General features: G+C 41.9%; 3 protein-coding genes across 4 annotated transcripts in view; 1 reads left to right on the forward strand and 2 right to left on the reverse strand.

The window, feature by feature from the left end:
* The window catches only part of uros (uroporphyrinogen III synthase), an 82,599-nt gene that overhangs the window by 27,172 nt on the left and 35,612 nt on the right, over positions 1–19,815 (reverse strand). The gene's annotated exons all lie outside the window — the stretch shown is intronic.
* Positions 120–13,906, forward strand: fank1 (fibronectin type III and ankyrin repeat domains 1). Of its 2 annotated transcripts, none has more exons than XM_064320721.1 (11): positions 120–407; positions 4,384–4,561; positions 4,738–4,862; positions 5,971–6,052; positions 6,533–6,607; positions 7,876–7,941; positions 8,397–8,562; positions 10,495–10,638; positions 12,706–12,783; positions 12,931–12,975; positions 13,090–13,906. In XM_064320721.1, the coding sequence occupies exons 1-11, from the start codon at positions 317–319 to the stop codon at positions 13,126–13,128; spliced, it is 1,089 nt and encodes a 362-aa protein (XP_064176791.1). In that variant the 5' UTR covers positions 120–316; the 3' UTR covers positions 13,129–13,906. The 2 variants fall into 2 exon arrangements, with proteins under 2 accessions (XP_064176791.1, XP_064176792.1); XM_064320722.1 differs by lacking the exon at positions 120–407 and adding an exon at positions 2,988–3,143.
* LOC135247368 (disintegrin and metalloproteinase domain-containing protein 12) overlaps positions 13,271–19,815 on the reverse strand; it is an 83,768-nt gene continuing 77,223 nt past the window's right edge. The window contains exons 22-23 of the mRNA XM_064320727.1: positions 18,029–18,192; positions 13,271–16,725 (exon numbers count right to left, since the gene is read on the reverse strand). Of these exons, the coding sequence (XP_064176797.1) occupies positions 16,656–16,725; positions 18,029–18,192 (234 nt within the window). The 3' untranslated portion in view covers positions 13,271–16,655. The remainder of the gene's footprint in view (positions 16,726–18,028; positions 18,193–19,815) is intronic.

The following is a 19,815-nucleotide window of genomic DNA, read 5'->3' on the forward strand; positions in this document are numbered from 1 at the left end:
GGGAATTATGCAATAGGGTAGGCCTACGTATAGGTCGAAACAACGTGGTGGGCTATCCGTGCGTTAGGATACCGTGGGCTATCCCTTATTAGGCATTTTATGCCAGGCATTTCAGACCTTAGCTCAAGCGACTGTTGAACATAAACGACAGGTACCACACCTGTCATCGAAGCCTCATTGTTGTGAATACAGCTGTACACTCTAAAGTCTTTGCTATGCAACCGGTATATCCGTTAGGCGTCAAATTCAATTTTTACGTACAATTCTAAATGGATAATAGACGGCACAATCTGGTTTTGTGAAAAAGACGGATGAAATGGAGGTTGAAAGAAGGAAGAGAGAGCAGGGAGGTCGAACAGGGGGAGGAGAAGGAGGTAGATCCAAAAATGGGAACTGGTGTGTAGCAGGTAAGAGAAGAAAACGGTTGGTGAGGAATTTAAAGTTTAAAGTTAAAGGAAGTGAAGAGGGCAGTGAAAAATGGTTTCAAGAAAGCGACAGGGAGACGTTGAAATGGCGATGGTAGCTTAATGATACTAATTATGTTTTATTAATTAGCAAGGATGCAAAATTCCCACTGAAAGTTAATCGAAATTATCAATTGCCTAATTCATATGGAAACATCCAACAAATCTGACCCTTTTTTTGGCCAATCAGGGTGGATGTGATAAAAATCTAACGCCTCATTGTTCTGCTTGTGAAATAAGCTACCAAGCTGATTTGTGAAGTTCAAATAGTTGAAAGAAAAACGAATATTAGATATCGGTATCATGAAGTAGCAGTCTCGTGTGTCATTCACTCTAATTTAGGGTAACGTTACATTAATAACTATCTACCAAACTGTTTATAAAATAGGCCACTGCTGCACCCCGACCACTACAGTGCTCTGCTAGCTGTAACCTGTCACAACTACATTCGCAAGGCCCAGGATCGTGCGAAGTGACCCAACAGTTATAACCTGTTGTTATGGTTACTCATAGGCCATCCAGAGCCCTCTTGCAATGGCAACTCGACCTCACCCTAATATGAGAACTGCTGTTGACAGTTGTTCTAGAGAAAGCGAGTTACAGCCAAGACTAGTAGGCGATCTGATAATCCACAAATTGTAGTTTAAAAATTCCTGATCAAAGTAAATTTCAGAAGGTATAGAAAAAAAAGTTGTTGTGCATTGCTAATCAAGACTACCAAATTATTCAGACATTTATGTTACACCCCTTAGTTTACTCCTAGGGATGAAGGGCTTCCTATCAAATACCATAACATAAAATTAACATTTGACATCAGGGCAGGAGCTATGAATTCTCAGGCCCGGATCCAAGTTTATTGCGAGCACCCCCCCCCCCCCAATACATTTTGTAACACATTTTAAATAGTTACACCCCATATCCTGGGCCCCCCTTGGACCTGGGCCTGGGACAAAGTGTGTAAAGGAGTGAATTCCAACCAGTGAATTTCCCAAAGCAGTAAAACATTGACACTCTCAGGGAAGGAGCTCTGTCTAAAATATAAGCTTCCCCCTTAGATGGCAGCAAAATACAACTGTTGCTCATGCAATACAAATAAGATGGGATATGCTTAGGCTGATGTTCATTGAGTTTCATGTAAAAACAGCAATATATAGCAGTGGTTAAATAGCCAGCCATTTAGCTAACACACTGGTACCACAGATTGTTTACGAGTTACTGCATAATTCTCAAGTGTTCCGCATTTTGTGGGGCACAATGTATACTGTATGTCCTTTTTAAGTTAAATATGTTTGTTTAGTTATTTGGCAACCTATGTAGTCTTTTATTTGTAAGCCTGTGCCCCAAAAAGCTATTTTCGGTGTGTTAATTGTGTTTGTTAATCAATATGCGTGCTCTTTAGGGCCCCAGAGCCACCAGCCCCCCCGATTTATTATGGAAGATAGAGTATATATTATTTAGGGGGCAGGTGGGCTGGGGGCATGGAGCGTACATAGGAACTGGAGAGGGTAGGCGGGGCCAGGTGGTGAAGCCTAGGCGGTAACGGTAAACAGGCATGACTGTGCGTATTGAGTGCAAAAGAGCTTGCTGCCCATTGAATTCCATGTAGAAAACCAAGTGATTTAACCAACGAAAACCTCTGTCAATTTTTTTGTGATCATAAATTTCATTAAGTGTATCAGTTTAGAAGCAATGGCCGTTTTGGTAGCCTATAGAAGTTTTGGGAATTTTAAAATAAAAAATTTCACGGACCTTTGCCGGAAAAAGGAAGCATTATCACAATTTGCTTTCCATGTGAAACGTAACGATCATTAATCAAGTTTCAAAATTCCATTAGGGGAGATTTTATTTTGTCTTCAGAAGTCTGATATTTGCCATTCACTTGCATGGGGAGATCCTGTTTAGGGCCCCTCAGAGGCTAGGGCGGCACTGGCATGATTTTAGCCGATCTGGCTACTGTTAAAGTTTGTGGTACTCTATGTAAAATACAACTGTATAAAAAAGAACAATCAAAATAAAAAGGGTCATGGATAAGCTGACATCCATTGAGTTTTATGGAAAAACAGCACAGAGGTTTTGAAGCCAGTCATCTACACAGTGGTGGTCTACCACAGTGTTGTTTTCAAACTAAGTATATTTATTTATTTATTTATTTATTTATTGCATAAATAAAGTGTCTCGCTTTTAGGGAACACAATGTGCACTAGACAGTATTTAATACCATATTTAATATTTCCTTTTAAAATGCAATATCAGATCACATAATACTAAATCACTTACTTTCAGATTTGGTTGAACATGTAGCCGGATAGTTAATTAGTACCATGGGTAGATAGCCTCCCGCTAAGATCGTCCTTTAATAAATTTCATTAAGCGTGTAAAAAAAAAAAAAAAAGATTACTGAACCATTCCACGGGAGTGCACACAGACGCACACAAACGCACACGCACAGTTTATGTCTCCCTCGCCGTGGCATAGTTTTGCCTTAGCAACAGCAAGTGAAAGTTAGCCTCTGAAGCCTGCTCCTATAGCAACAACAAACTGGCATGCATGAACCGTGCAATGCCTCGAATAGGTCTTCCCAAGACCACAGGGAAGGCGAGTTATTTCCAAGCAACTCGAACTAACACCCAGGTCCTGAATAAATTCAATGGAATGACATTTTACAGATGGCGAATCCAGGTAGATTTTAAACACATCAATTCGGAATTGCATTTGTCTTACAGGTTAACTGTATGCTTCATATAATTTTTTTTTTTGCAATAGCAATTAATGAAATAGCTTGCTCGTTGTGCTACATTGTGTAATATCGTCAAGGTTGAAAAAGTAGAGGCCATTTGCGTGGATCGTACTGTGACACACTGATTCACGCTTTTAATCATTTTAATTCTAATTAATTAACGTAACGGAAGCTAGTTTTTCAGGCTGATGTGTAGCTACCATTGTCCGCAAGATAAAGACTAATTATTTATTTATTCCAAATCAACCATGCGCGTGAATAACTGAGCATCCTCTTCTATCAAATACTAAAGAGCCCGTGGGTATTTTTAGATGAGTGAATAGTTTGTATCAAATAACGTGACAGATCTGTCCTACTTTGTTGAACAATGGTGTTTTGTCTTTCATCATGTTACGTTTATGAGGTTCTCTTTAAAAGTGTCTACTCGCCAATTTCAATATCAGATAGTGGATTTTGTTCGACGAAATACGCACTTTATAATTATTGTAGTGTTGCCCTTTTCTGTAGTTAGCCACTGCTGCTATTGTAAATGCACAGAATGCATAGAGAAGGGTTTCTGCTAGCTGAATGTGAAGTAATTTAATGCACTATTAAATTGAATCTATCTGACCAGAAGCATACATCAGAGAAGGTTTTTCAAGAGGAAAAAAGTAAAGTCTGTGTCGCAACACAATATTTATTTGCTGATGACAATAAAGACTGAGAATGAATCTACTTTATTTTATAATACAACCCACATACACGTTTCCGTATATCCACTCAGTTTCTTTCCTTTAAATCGTATACGAGGACGCGCAGGGTGTACGTGAACTACCGGGCAAACTGGGCATAATCCCTTTCTAAAATGTACCTCTTCAGAAGGACTTAATGAAAACTTTTTTTATTGGCAAAATGCTAGCCAAAATGTAGCACTTATACTGCCTGGGAAGCTTTACAGTATTGGCTGAAGTTAAATATAGTGATGAAAGATAGGTCCAAAATGCGCACCCTACACCAACTGCTCAATCCCTGCAATTTGCTAAAACAAATTAAATTTTCAGATTGTTGAAATCATTTCGACAAGTTCAATGGATTTAGTGCCCTCTACTGGTGAAGAACGTCCACAACATTTATTTCCAAACATATTTTGAAAATAGGTTTTTAAACAAAATGAATAAATAAATAAATACATGCTTTTTTAAGGCACTCAAAAACTCTCTGTGCTGGAGCCTCCTGTCGTTGGAAATGTCAGTCATCACAGTATCGACCTGAGCTGGGCCAGTGAGGAGAATCAAGCTCGTAACGGTCCTTCGGCGAACTGGACTCTGTTTTCTGTCGAGGAGGAAAACTCCCGAACTCACGAGTATAGTACCATCTACATGTGAGTATGTATGTAATTGCCTTGGTTGTTTGAGAGAGAGAGAATACGTGGAGGGAAAAAAAATCTAATTGAGTATTCAAAATGTTGTATGAAGCCTTGATTTTAAAGCAGTTGAATTTATTCCCCACTTTAGTTTGCACCCCTTTATTATGTTTTGTTGTTGTCATTGTTTCCAGGGGTTACGGCACTCAGCACACAGTTGAGGGCCTGGAGCCTAGTACCTCCTACAAATTCAGACTAAAAATCACCCATCCTTCTGGGGAGACAAAATATAGCCCTGTGGTTATTGTCTCCACTGCAAGTAAGTATAGTACTGTACAGTTCAAGTGCTGCTAAAAAAATAAGTGAATGCATATGCAAAATGTTAAGTATTGATTATCCTCTAATAATTTGCCATGTTGATTATCCTCTAATAATTTGCCATGCTGATTATCCTCTAATAATTTGCCATGCTTTTTTTTTTTCTCCCCAATTTGAAATGGCCAATCATTTATCTATGTCGATTTGGGAGTGCACAGGCAAACATGCGGTCTCCTCTGGAGCTCATGAAGTTGCTGCCAGTTCTCATCTCACAGCAAGTTGGGCTTTCACAGACATGAGATAGAAGAAGGCATTTCATATGCAGGTCCACAGGCAGATTTATGTCTGATTGACCAGCAGGGGGTCGCTAGTGAGCAATGAAATGCTGTAACCCTAGCCAGCTGAAACCCTGCCATCCCTGGGCACTGCAAGACCCAATTATGCATCACCTTTTTGGGATGCCAGACGCAGGCAGCACTGGCACAGTCTGGACTCTTTGCCTGACCATGGGGTCATTTGTTATGTATTTAAAGGAAACATCTGCATCTATGTTGGTAGTATATTCCAGGAGTAAGAATTCTTGGCCTGGGAGAGCTGCGGAAGCAATTTGCAGGTGTTTAAACTCCTAGACCACAGAGCTCATTTACAGCTGGAACAGCTGCTCCTTACCACTCAGATTAGAGTTGACTAGCCACCCCTGGAATATACAACATGTCTCCTCTTTACAAACGTGGATGTTGTACACATCCCTGATGCCCTGTGACACCATTTTATACAGTTTAAGTGTTGTTTTTTTAAACACTATATGGAGCTATCAGGCTTGAGTTGATGGGAAATATTGAAGCTACTTTCATGCCAAACACGTCCATCTCTGTAAGTTTCTGAACAGGCTTTGTAACCATGTTCACTGCATTCTTGACAATGGAATTTGTGGTTTAAAATGTCACAAAGCCATAAAAAGTCAGTTGAAATTCTGAATAAGATCCAAATGCAGGTTTTCATGCTGTTAGACCTCAGAATACAGAGACCCCTGTGATTGGTGTGAGTTGGAAACTTTTCATTGCGGTCAGTGACCTGAAGCTGAGCTCTTGGTGGTTGTTTTGGTTCAGGGGAGCCAATGACCGGGAAGAACCTTCATCGGGCCATTATAATGAATGACAAGGAAGAGCTAGCCAGGGTGCTCCAGTCCGGGTGAGCACCTAGGATCACTTCATAAATGTCTTTGGAATGAAAAAAAAAGATGAAGTAATCTATAGTGTGTATAATTTCCGTATTAATTTTTAGCGGACAATCTATCCTGTAATTTAGAGCCTGTTAAAACACATTCTGAATGTTATTCTTCTGGGAGTTTGCAAGTAAAAAGCAAATGATTATTTAATATAAGATAATATCTTATAATAGAGTCGTGGTTATGTCCGTTTTCAATTCCGGTTCAGAAATAATGGAATTTATGGCTAAATAAAATGAATAAATATATTAATAAATCTGTGCAATTCCATTCCGGATTGTCCCCATTACAGTGATTAAGGTCAGTAAGGTGATTTTCAGAGGTGTAATTGAATGTTAGAATACAGATTGGATCCCTGTGGACCACCCGCACTCTGCATACAGATTTGAGTTACAGCCTTCTTTAAAATAGGAAGTTTAATTTAATTTTTTTCCCCCCCACAGGACGGTCAATGTGAATGTCCCTGACACGCATGGATTCACACCCCTCATGGTGGCAGCCCAGAAAGGCTTTGCCAGGTACACATTCCCTTATGCTGTACAGGGATTTTAAACTGCCTCACTACTAACAGTGACTACACTGGTTGTAAAAAAGGAACACACGTGTAGAAATACATAGCCTATCTTTTAAACCAGTTCTTATATCCTATCTTTTGTTTTAGTCCCAGTTTGGAATAGCCAGTAGCTGTAGTCTGATCCCTGTAACTGTAGGACTAGCATGCTATGCGTGTGTGTCTGTTATAGCTTCTTTTAACTGTATGCTTCATAGCGCTCATATTAATCAGGTGAATGCACTTATATTTCTCCTACATTGTAAGCTGCCCTGGATAAGAGCATCTGCTGAATGAATGTAGTGTAATTTATGTTAGCGAAGCTGCACAGCCATTGAATTAAGAGGGCTGTCTTCATGTATGGCTGGTCAAGTCAGACTGCAAGCTGCAGATCAATTAAATGACTTGTTGCTGCACACAGAGGGAGAGGATTCAGGATTACTTACTGAAACCACCCCTCGTTGGCCAATAGGGTGTCACTGAAAGGGCCTTCAGGCCAGTGTGACCCTAGCACAGTCAACTGTGCGGCACATGGGTGCGCTGGAGAGTGGAGCTTTTGCTGGACGTGCTTACCCGTGAGGACAATGCACTTTAAGTCTACGCTGAGCAACACTTTTTTAGTTACTCTACACAGCAGACTCAAGGCCTCTCAGAAGATTAATGCAGGTCTGATGTGGAAGCACAGGACAGCAGGATAAGGTCATTATTCATCGTGCCGGCAGATTGGGGGGGGGGGGGGGCATCTCAGGGAATGAGGTTACGAGTTGGCCAACACAGTCACCTGTCTTAAATCCCGTGAGAGACGCTTTTGGACTCAAGCGCAGCCAAGATAGATGAGCTAGACCCCCGGAGCCCCCCAGGGGGGTTATGGGCCGTCGCGAACCCCACATGGAACGCGTCAGTGCGGGAACACCCCTGGACCCTCAGCCTGCCAAGGAGGTGTGAGCCTGCATGAAGGCTAAAGAGGGGCTTAGCCGTTATTAATGATTTGCTTAATGCACGGCACCATGTCATGCATCACGGTCATGTTTTCCATGATGAAGCAATTATCTTTCAGTGGGAGTCATTTCCTACTTCTGACCACTAGGGTACTGGCTTCTGCCAATTATTTGGAACCGTAGAGTACTACACTGAGCTTCTGTGGCTCCCCCTTTGAGAAATGGCCCAGACATTAAAATCATTATGACTAACAACTATGAATATGGATTCAGTAACAGATTGTTTTTTGTGTTTTAGTTTAGTCCATACATTGGTTCAGCATGGCGCAGATGTGAATATGAAGACCAGCAGTGGGAAGGATAGGTAGGTACACTGTGATTTTAACTTTCTGTGACCTCATGTTGTTATTGTCATTTAGAGTTCTATTTAGGCAATCAATGAGATGATAACTGTGCTCAAACATGCAAAAAAACATTCTTTCAGACTGATCAAAATTTCAAGAACAAAACAATTAAATTAGATTTGGTAAACATTAGATTAGATGGTTGAATACACAAGGTAAAAAATTAGCTAAGGGACGGTCACTGCATGACCCTGTTTTATCATTGATTTACTCTGATCAAGAGGCTTCAAAGCAGGACAGTGGAGGCTCTACAGGAAGTAAACACACATTAAAAATTAATACTCATACAAACAGGCCGAAACCTGAAGTCGTACACGCTATGCACAAATATACATATCAAAGCTGTTGACTGTGGAGAGCAGGTCTACCCCGAGGGCAGAAACTCTTTAACTGTTGTCCCTGTTTGTGTACAAAGCCTGATGCTGGCTTGTTTCCATGGACACCTGGACATTGTGAAGTACCTGAAGGAATGCGGGGCCTCCTGGACGTCCCGGGACAGGGCCGGCTGCACCCCGCTTCACTGGGCCGCCGACGGGGGTCAACTGGCGGTCATAACTCACTTATTAGAGGACGGATGTGAGGTGGGGGGCTACGTGTGATCTTTCCCTCCTGTTATTTTGGTGGAGAATAACATAAAAAGCACTGTGTAAAGCCACTGTAGTTCAAAACAAAGAAGACCGTTTGTAGGCAGGTATAGATTGTTTGTAGGCAAATTTAAGACAACAGTAGACTTAACGTAAAAATCAAGCAGAAAAGTGCATGTGAATCAAATCTGTGCCTCCTCCAGAGGTAATTGAAATCCAGAAAAGGCAACTTAAAGAGCTTCGTTAGAAAGTTCCTTTGAATCTGCACAAGATATATTTTCCTGTGTGACTGAATAGACATACTCCCAGGGATACAGCTTCCCTCATATCCCAGAATCCCTTCTGATTCAGTCTTGAATAAAGAGTCAGTTTTGAGTTTTAGTAATCATATGTGATATGTCGGGCGGCAGTGTAGTATAATGGGTATAACCTAAAGGTCACTGGTTCAATTCTTGGGTAGGATACTGATTTTGTACCCTTGAGCAAGGTACTTAACCTGCATTGCTTCAGTATATATCCATCTGTATAAATGGATGCAATGTAAATGCTATGTGAAAAGTTGTGTAAATCTTTCTGGATAAGAGTGTCTGCTAAATGGCTGTAATGTGATGTGATATGCTCTACTTTTTCTGCAGTCTGGGTTTTCCTTTTAGAAATTCAGTTGAAATTCACCATGCACCTCTGTAGTTGCTTTAGCTACGTGCATGGCAGGGTAAATGAGGATTAAGTCAAATTTAATTAAGAGATGCTAATCAAAAGGAGTTTGATTTAATCTACTGAATCTGTATTTTAAGTGAACACATCAGGCTAGTTCAGGTGGACACAGGTTCAGGCGATTTTGGTGAAATAATGAAGGTGCTTCAGGTTAATGCCCAAACAGAAATCCCCACGACCGTAGGCACTGTCTACTAATTGCAATTATTTGTTTAAAAAGAAAAAACATATTCTATTACTGGCCAAAAAGGTGCATTATTGTCACATTGCCAGGAATACTAATGAACAATAATAAAAGGGAAATACTATAAGCCAGGATTACAACCAAGGGCATAATTTATAGGGGAATAGGCATGATATAGCATGATGATGAGAAAAATAATTTCATATCGTAAAAATGGCATTTTCATGTGAAGATTAGGGTATACTTGTCAGTAGCCAGAAGCATTGTTCCCTTCAAACTGTTCTTTTAAAGAAAGAACAGCCCCCTCACCCCCCTAAATGGTTGCAGTTCTCAGGGTCTGTGCATTTCAACCCCCCCGATATTCAAACTAAAGTTACGCACTTGACTACAACTGTCTAAATTGACATAATTGCATATAATTGTGCTAAATTAGCAATAATTAAGTTACTAATTGAAAAGATTCAGGAAACCTGAAATGGGATGATTTTTAATGATTGCTCAGCGGGTGGCTTGGAGAGGATGCTGTATCAACATGTTGATGCTGAATGACAGGTTTGAAAAGTCTGGCTGCGCAAAAGGCACGGGTTGACTGATAACATGCAAGAACACAAATATGTAGTAGTGGCAGTGTAGTATAATGGGTAAGGAGCTGGTCTTGTGACAGAACGGTTGCAGGTTCAATTCCCAGGTTGGACACTGCCGTTGTACCCTTGAGCAAGGTACTTAACCTGCACCTTAACCTTGCTTTAGTATATATCCAGCTGTTAAATGGATGCAATGGAATTGCTATGTAAAAATGTGTGTAAGTCACTCTGGATAAAAGTGTCTAAATGCCTGTAATGTAATATGTGATGAGAATGTTCTTAACAGAACATTCTAATGCTGGTGTCACAATCACAAATGGTAACTGAAAGTAATGGAGTTCTAGAACACTGACTTAGAATATTAAAAAAGCTTTCCAAAAAACGTACTCTTCTAAACGGGGGGTCCATTCCAGTGGAGTGATCCTATTTCCTCTGTGCGGGCTTCAGGTGGACGTGAAGGACGGGGTCTCCCATTGGACGCCCCTCATGAGAGTGTCGGCGGTCAGTGGGAACGTTGCTGTGGCCTCTCTGCTCATCTGGGCCGGCGCGGACGTCAATGCCAGGGACAAGGACGGGAAAACCCCGCTCATGGTATTAATAGTCTCTCGTTTGCTACTGCTTTTAGTTCTGTGTGATCTTTTCATTATTTCTCCCAGTTTAAGTGCATGGTGTGACTTTTGTCTATTGCGTGTGCATATTTAATTTTCCAAGCCCTGTTATCTTTATCATCAGCCATTTCGCTTGCATTTCCTTTCTACATTATCCCCTTTGTATTTTTTCTATATTTGTCCTTTTTGAAAAATGAATGTAGTTTTTAGATGAAACATTCTTTATAATGAATTTATATAGCCCTCTATGACAGCTACACTGTTGTTTAGTGCAGTTTTTTTGTCACATTCTAAGCTCTTTGGGCCGAGGATGAGAAAAATATATTTACAGGAGCAGACAAAACGTACAGTCTACTTCAGGTCTTTATGAGGGAGTGGGGAATTGGGGAGACCAAACGCGACTGAGCAGGATACTTTAAGCTATCCACCTGGGCGGAATAACCACCAAGTCTCGTTAGAGACAAAAGGATAGGGGAAAAGTAGACTATCCCAAAGAAAAAGCTTTAATGACCCGAGTCCTGGGTGAAGAAACTAAGGCTGAAGGAGTATTGAGTATACTAAAACAAAACAACAGTCTGAATAGATTGGTGAATGTGAGAACTTTAAGAGAGCAGCCCTCACACAGAGGACTGTCAAAAGAACCACAAGAGAGTTGTATAAATGAGTAAAGATCTAAGTGCTAACTTAGTAGCCCCCAGTCTAATAACCTCAAAATTCAGTTCCGCAGTAACTCTTCGCGTGAATCAAAGGACGCAGAAGAGGGACTGATCTAGTACTGAACAAAACAACTAACCCTCTTACCAAACTGACCACGTTACCGGCTTTTGTGTAACGCATGTTGACACTGAAGCAAAGCTTATCGGTTTGCTAGGGGTTTAAATAGAAAGCCAACAGGTGCAAATTGTAAAAAGAGATCTGCGCGCGTATAATTCAATCAAGGAAATGAAGGACACTAAATGGCCGTAATTACTGAAGAAAAGGTGCAGGATAAAACCAATGGCCGTAATAACTGAAAGAATGACGCAGGATGGAAAAGAAATGGTGTTATCACCCAAAACCATGACAGTCTTACTGCGGGAATTGGTCTCAAATCAAATAATTCATACCATTGAAAGAACGGTGGTGCCGAGGTGGAATACCATACTGTTCCTACCACAAACTAAATAGAAAATACACTGAAATGTATGTGCTGAAAAGTTCACAGATTTGGGGAGGGGTGCTCAGTCTTGGTCTCAAAGGACAGCTGTGGCAGATGAACTTGTTCCAGCTGAGTGCTCAGTCACTCAGGTAATTAAACTAATTACTGCCTTCATTTAGCCTGTTGAGCTAGCATCTCCCAGTTTGATTGTGAAGGTGATTTATTGAGGGCTGTAAAATCCATTTGACCACGCCCCCTTTTGGGCAGCACCCTGAGACGACCATTATCCAGGTAACCGTCTGAATGTCAGCTGCAATTATGGGCCATATAAATGTACAAAGTAGAGATTTATTTTAGAGACTACACTATATTGGTATTCCAATATAAAAGAAACTGCCTTTCAGTTGAAATAGAACACCAGAAAAAGGCCTCTTACATGACACAACCCACGCTGTGAAACTAATTCTCTCATTTACAAATGTTTTCATTATAACTTACATTAAGTACCTCAAGAAAGCATGACAGTGCATCACCTGGAGCACTTCCATATACCAAGTCCTTAGCCACTGCACCACACTGACACCCAATCTATCTACAGCACTGCGTGAACTGCGCTACGTTATTCTGTGCTGATGGTAATCGCATAGAATTTTAATGACAGCCCTAGGCCCTTTCATAGCTATTACAAACAAAGTTTAATGACAAAATGGCTTCTCTGTAGTCTAATCCTATCCATTGCAGCTCAATGTACCATCAAAATGAGGAATTTTCGGTTTGTTCTAATCATCTCTCATTTGTGTGCCCCAAAAAGATCAGTTTGGAGAGAAGGGTGCTCACAAGAGATAATGCAGTCCTATTTGAAGTTGTTGTCATGAATAACCGGGACATGTGTTGATACTGTCTTTTTTTCAGGTCGCTGTTCTAAATAACCACGAACAGTTGGTCCAGTTGCTACTGGAGAAAGGAGCAGACCACCACGTGAAAAATGAGGTAAAAACACAGGAAGCTAGGCCTGACCTGCACAGCCAGAAATATGGAATTCCTACCTGCACCCACACAGAGATGATGTATATGTGAAATATCTTCAAGTATTCATGCATTTTTAAATGCACTCCCCGGCCATTTTTTCTGTTTCAGTTTGGATCCGGGGTAGCCGAAATGGCCAAAGCTTTTGGAAGACAGGTAATTATTTTGAATTATTATTTAATTTAAAATCCCTTTGAATTTTTAAAATGTATTTTCCTTTTTCAATTCCTGATGGACTTCCATTGAATATAGTATGTCTTCTTTTTACAGAACATCATCAGTTTATTAGAAGGAAAGGTGATCGACTAGAGGAATTCAGCAGATAATTTTACAATTAAGGAAATGCATTCCGAAGCTAATTAAGGACTAATGACTTTAAAAAATCCATCAGTTTAAGTTTTTCAAATGCACTTACAATACCACTTTATTCTGCCATAAATAATTCAAATACAAGAGATAGCAGCAGTTTTTTTTAAAGAAAAACTTTATTAAACTTGTTTTATTTTGTTCCATTACTGAGTCTTCCAGTCCTTGTACTGCCCTAGGTTACCAACTTATCTGACATGTGAAATGTGTTGAAACCTAAAGTAGTTTTCTTACATACTCCTGTATTAATAACTGTTGTACAAAGGAACATTTCCCCATTATCATGTTCACCTGTAACACCATAGATGAGGAAGAAAAGAAATGATAGTCTAATCACACATATTTACAACAGTGAGGAATACTGACGATATTGTGCATACACAGGCTTTAACATGTCTTTAAATGTAAAATGAAACATTCCAGTACAACTTGATTTCAATGTGTAAATTGAAGGAGACACTTACATGATGCAGTGAACAAGAGTTTTCTTGTTTTCCTCAGCAAAATATCCATAAAGTAGAAAAATAAAAAGTCACAAATGTACAAATGTTTTAGTGTGAAATAACAATATGCCTCAAACAAAGTGCTGAATGTCCAATTTAACAGACTGCACATAAGGCATGGTTGTTACAAAACAGACTGGTATACTGTATACTGAAACAATGTCTACCATCAGATATTTACACTGTAAAGAATAAAAAAAATAAATGTTTAAAAACAATCACATCATGTGACCGAGGTGTGAATTTAGACAGACATGCACAGTTGCAAAGATGTAAGATGTAACTTGGAAAAAATAGTTTTGAAAACACAATGTATGAAACATTCACCAGACACCTCCATATGTGCCCCTCTGATTGGACCGGATGATCAGTTTTGGATAATGATTGGCTCAGAGGCAGTGTGCTTAAGACTGATGAGTAAAAAAACAAAACAGGCAACCAGATATCAAATTGCTTGCGAGTGACACAGTGTCACAATTGCTAGTGTCTGCGATTTGCTAAGCGTCGAGAGTCCTGTTTGCTATATACTGTGTATTACAAATGCGTTTTCAAGAAGCACATGTTGACCTGGCTTCTTCGCTTCAGTAGTTGCTGCAGGTGTGCTGTAATGAAATGCTTGCTTAGCGTGGGAGTGCGTGTCAGAAGCATTTTTCCTCTTTAGCGCTCTCCTGAAGTGTCATGAAAGTGGCGACAGGTGGTTTCAATGATGCAGCTTGGCTCGGATCGCGGAGCTTTTCAAGGAACAAGCCGCGATCAGGGGTACGGAGGGGGGAAATCTACGGGAAATGTGGGACTCAGCCCCGATACGCCTGCAGCCTGTTTTGCGTTTGCCGGGATGAATTTAATATTTAATTGCAAAGGAGAGGTCCTCGTGCGGTTTCCCGAGGGCCGGGCCATCTGGAAGAATGGTCTCCAAAGGGAGGGAAAAAAACTGGGTGGGGCTGAAATTAGTGCTCGAGATAGTCATCCATTTCTTCAGAGCGAACGCCGCAAGCCCGTCATTTGCGTGGGGGGGGGGGAGGGGGTTGTTGGAGAACACTGAGTACACTGCACTGACATTTAATCTGCAAAAACTGAAGTCATTCTGGTCAGGGGTGATTGTGAGGTGCGGTGCTAATCAGGAGTTGGCTATTGAAACGGCGAGCCCTGCGACGCCGCGATTACATTGTTTTTCCTGCGAGTGTCAGGTTTACGATCGTGCGCCGGACCTGATGTCAGGACGCGCCTGTTCTAACCCCTCAGGGTGATTTGCACGTGGCCAAGCTGGCCAGGGCGGCTGGGTGGGTTGAAGGGTGGGATGAGTTGTCGGAGCGTGGCTTCCTTACAAGAACCATCTAAATCCATCAAATCCGTGACCTTCGATAAAACAAAACCCTTATTTTAAAGTCCTAAACACGCGAAGCGTCTGGCAGTCCTCGGGCCGGCCCTGTAGGTTTTTTGAAGATTGTCTGGCAGTGGGAGAGCACTCTGGGAGAGGGTTATTCCAGCAGTGGATCTCCTCATGCCGTGGCCAAGGGTGGGCGAGCATCGCTATACCTCCCCCCGTCATAAGAGCTCCCGCGACTCCCTTAACCCTTTACAGCAGCAATCAAGTCACGGAACGGGCCTTGGAATCTGCCCAGGAGAACCGAGCCCTTCGGGCCTGTGGCCTAGATTCTTTCCAGATGGTCAGATTTTCAGTCTTCACATTTGAACTTACATTTACATTAAAAGTTCCATCTCTGTTGGTGCTGAAGCTGAAAGATTATACCCATTTAATGGATAATTATGTCCATTCATGGAAGGATTTGATCGGTGACACAGCATCTATTGTTAAAAACAGTGGCCGTTCGGATGCCTGGTTCTTTGCCACATCTCTTCATGAATTATAATACAGCAACCTTCAGAATCTTTGAGCTCAGACCAAGAGTAGGTATCTCAAACTCTTTTAGAGTGAGCGAGTACAGAGGATAGAGGCAAAGTAGGATTTGATTATCTGCAGTCTACTGAATCTGTGCCGATATCCCTTGGCCTAATTGACTAGGGTTTCCTGTGATGTATCCAATGCAGTGAAAGCCTGCACACACAGTACTAACATTGTTAAATTCTTTCAAGCATCGAGAATTACACCTAAAAGCACAAATGGTGCTTTTTTAACATTTTGTCCTTAGCAAGCTGGAATCATTTCCTCCATTTACATTTTAATTTCTGTCCTGTGTTTTTTCGGCTTTCTCAGAATAACACGTCGTTTGCCTCTCTACCCCACAACAGAACCGGCCTGCTCGATGTTTGCTGATGCAGAGGCTGAGGTGGGATTAAACTCCATAAGTACGCGCATTAGGATTGGGGTGGAAATTCAGGGGCATACGCACCAATGGTGTTTATGAAAATCTCCTGATCCGAGCCCTCTGCAGTCTGGTTTAACGTAATCCCCCGCTGCGTTTGCTGAAGGATTTCTCCCCTATGCTATTGTGTGAGTGTTACGTCTCGCTCAAATGTGCCTACAGTCCAGTTTTTCGTTGTACCTGTGTACTGATCAACTACGCTAACAATTTCACAGATTATAAAAAAATAATCTTGTTCTTCTCTCTCTCTGCCAAAAGCACTCTATAAAAACACAGAGGTGAGTCAAACGATTCCTCAGCTACGGCGCAACCATGGGAGTTCTCCGATTCTGCGTATAAAAAAAAATCCATAAGCAGAAACAACGACGACAAAAAAAAAAAAAAAAAGCACAAACGCTACCATCAAAAGTGTCTACCACAGTGCACCGCATCGTAATAAATACAGGACATAAATAATTTACAAGTACCTGAGCGAGGACTCATAGCACCGATACGAGAGAGAGAAAGAGAGAGAGAGAGCACCGCGGTGTCAGCTCAAACCCCTTTTCAAAACTCAGACAAACCCCATCCGAAGGTTTTCGAGAGTTCTGTAGTGCAAAACGTATTGTGTCGTCTTCCGTTCTCCTCCTTCCCGCCCCGCTCCTCAGCTCCTGTACCTCCCGTCAGGAAGCATTCTCGGCTTTGGTAGCGTCGGGGGCTGCTTGGATGAAGGTCTGAGAATCAGAGAGAAACGCACGCCGTCATAACCGCGGCGGCAGAACAATCCCGTAGACCGTTCGCTGAGGGAAGATGCTTATGTTTTGGTGCTGACTGAAGAGAGGCTGCGTTGTACATACACGCAAGTATTACAAACAGAGCGGAGAGGTGTGCGATTATACGTTTAAAAAAAAAAAACTGGGTTGGTTACAAAGTGGCTCGGCCTGTTTCGATCCATTTGCAGTGTATTGACTTTTCAGGCGTTCATGCTTCCAAGAACAAGAGGACTTCACGAGCTCGCGTCACGTCTCTGCAGAAGACAAAACACTGCAAGCCAGACCCACTGTTTAAAGGGGGACTCGTTTCCTTTGGTTATAGTGATTGGAGTGTTCACAATACTATCTGTTCCTGCTGCACCAGGACCAGGATGAGCATGGTCCCCTAGGTTTAAAACGACAGACATCCTCTGTCCAGTGTTTATTTGGTCACTAAATAGTACACATGGTTTTCCTTTCATCTGCTTACATGCAACAGAGGGATTGTGTAGATGATTTATTGGGCAGGTGCCCACCTGGGTGGTGGGTAATGGGCAAGGCTATGACTTTTTTCCGGAACATGCGACTTGAGTAACACCGAGACTGTAATTTGGCCCTTATCCCCCAGGCACCACTGCAGCCACTCACATTGCAGTAATCAGCGGCATGCAGTCAAAGGAGCAGTAACAAATCATACAATTAAGGACCAACTGAAAAGCTTGTTGAAGCAAGGGCACAAGTCTCTATACCAGGCGTGCTCAGAGCTATCTAAAAAAGGCCAGTGTTTGAACGCAGTTCTTTCTTCCAGCCCAAGACTGAAACACCTGATTCAACTAATAAAGGTCTATTATGAAGAGCATAATTAGTTAATTATGCTGGGCTAGAACAAAAGCCTGCACCTACACAGGTCCCTCTCGTTCAAGATTAGATACCCCTGTGGAATGATTAATTGAGATGATTACCGGTGCACAATGTGTTGATTGCTTAACAAGCAGCTTTGCAGTCCTGTATTGTTAAAAAGAAAAAAGGTTGGCATTCAAGAAGCATTTGTATGTAAATTTGACTAAAACTTACAAGCAATATTTTTTCTTTCTTCACATAGTTTAGCAGATTCAGCAATCACTAAAACTAAATGGCAAAACTGAGTTTGTGAAGAAAAAGTGTAAGGCTTGCATTTACTTGTAAGTAACAACGTCAAGAAAAAATGTTGTTTGAACACAGGCCAAAGCCTTGGTGTTGGAACATTCCAGGTTAAAAGGTCAGGCTGGACTGAGTCTGTACTGACCTGGCTGAGTGTGGAATGGGAGGAGCCGGTCTGGGGATCCCTGGGAGAGGGACTGGAACCGGTTTGGGGGACCCCACGGCAGAGGAACTGCGTCCCAAACGAGAGGTCCTGGCAAGGGGGTCTGCGGGCAGGGGCTTCTTTGGGGGGCTGGGCTTTTCCAGTTCCTGTGATTGACAGAAGACACACCCACTGAGGCAAAGCACAAAGTTGTATACTCAGATTCAGCTGGAATGCAAATGACCAGTGCATGCTTAGATGGTGCTGCTTTTCATTTCACTGCTAACCACTGGCTGAAAGATGAGTACAATGACAGATGAAGGACAAATAAGATTGAAAGATAAATTTAATTTAAAAAATAAGATAAGGGTTTGTATTTCATAGTTTAACGTTTATCATTTTTGAGTGAATTAAAAAAAAAAAAAACTATATCCTATATTCAGGCTTAGAAATTCTTGATGTGCACACAAATACTTTGCAAAGGACCAACGTGTTGAGAATTATGCTGATATAAAAGTACCACAAGGGGGCGCTCACATCCTGCCAGCCTATGTGGTTTGTATCATCTTTTTTCAGCTGTCACCATGGAGACTTGCCCGGGAAGACATGTGATGAAGGGCTGTCATGTGTTACTAATCTACGTGGGGAGGATGAGGTAATGATACACGTCTGCTACCTGCTTCGCATCTGTTCAGCATTTGGTTCTGCAGACGGGAGGAAAGCCACTTCCACCATTAATTGTGGAAAACAGCCACAACTTCAGAAACCCTCAAACAGAGCGCGACATTCACAAGTCTTGATCTTTTCTCGTTCTTCAGAGTGTTTTTTCTTTATTTATTTTCTGAGAGTTTTGTTTTCTGTGAAATTGACAAGACCGCCTTTACTAGGCAACATGCATTATTCCACAAGATTATGTCAGATCACTGCTGAGTCTGTTTGCTCCATTAACAATGGCCATATCAGAAATCATATTTACTTGACTGGAATGGAGAAATCTTTTTCTTTATGACGGCCATGTCATTCTTCTGTCAAGGACAGGTTCTCTGGCACGTGCCGCTATGTGTACGTATAACGGATTGAACCTGCCCTGGGATGGACAAAATCTGGTGTCTGTTCTACTGCACACTCCACTCGATGGAGGCTCAGGATCTGACTTTGAACTATGTCTCAGTTTGGTGGTAATAGGCCATTTGGGTGTGTCAAACACTTACGCTGAGCCATCACCTATTCAGGGCCTACTGGACTCAACCGCGTTTACTGAATTGATAATCTCACCAACATGGCTACTCTGAAACTGGCAGCAATCTAGAGGAAAACAGAATCACTTTGATTCAATTTGGTCTATTTAAGAGGACAGCGGGGGGGCGAAGCTTTCTCTCTCCCATTAAATGATAATTAAGAGCGTGAGATCGGTCTCATAGAAGCATGACGGGGCTAAAGAAAACAAAGTTGTTCGGTAACCGTGGCAAATGCGGAATCTGCAGCGTTCCTCCTTTGGCCGCTCCGAAAGACGGAAGCCCTCAGCAATGGCGGTGTAAACGCTCCCAGCAGCAAGCGCCAGGTAACGCGCCTCCGCTGTGTTAAACCGTGCTCTGCGCTACTTATAAATCACTTCTTTTGTGCGCGTTCCTTAGGACTTAATCAGCGGTGCTCTAATTACAAACGCCCGCGGTGATTCGTGCTGTCTCGCAAGCCTTTAATCGGAGGACGCATTTAGCAGGCGCTCGATCCGTCGCGCGTCGGCCTGGCATGGCGTCCGCCGCGCTCGCGAGGCGGCGTCGATCGGGAGC

Source organism: Anguilla rostrata, chromosome 2 (genome assembly GCF_018555375.3).
Source record: "Anguilla rostrata isolate EN2019 chromosome 2, ASM1855537v3, whole genome shotgun sequence".
NCBI lineage: Eukaryota > Metazoa > Chordata > Actinopteri > Anguilliformes > Anguillidae > Anguilla > Anguilla rostrata.

What these genes read in the sequence shown, in the direction of transcription:
- fank1 (XM_064320721.1), top strand. Translation starts at nt 317, where the DNA reads ATGGAGGTTGAAAGAAGGAAGAGAGAGCAGGGAGGTCGAACAGGGGGA. An exon ending in ACCACCACGTGAAAAATGAG is followed by an intron (nt 12,784 to 12,930) that starts GTAAAAACACAG and finishes TTTCTGTTTCAG; the next exon opens with TTTGGATCCGGGGTAGCCGA. An exon ending in CCAAAGCTTTTGGAAGACAG is followed by an intron (nt 12,976 to 13,089) that starts GTAATTATTTTG and finishes TTCTTTTTACAG; the next exon opens with AACATCATCAGTTTATTAGA.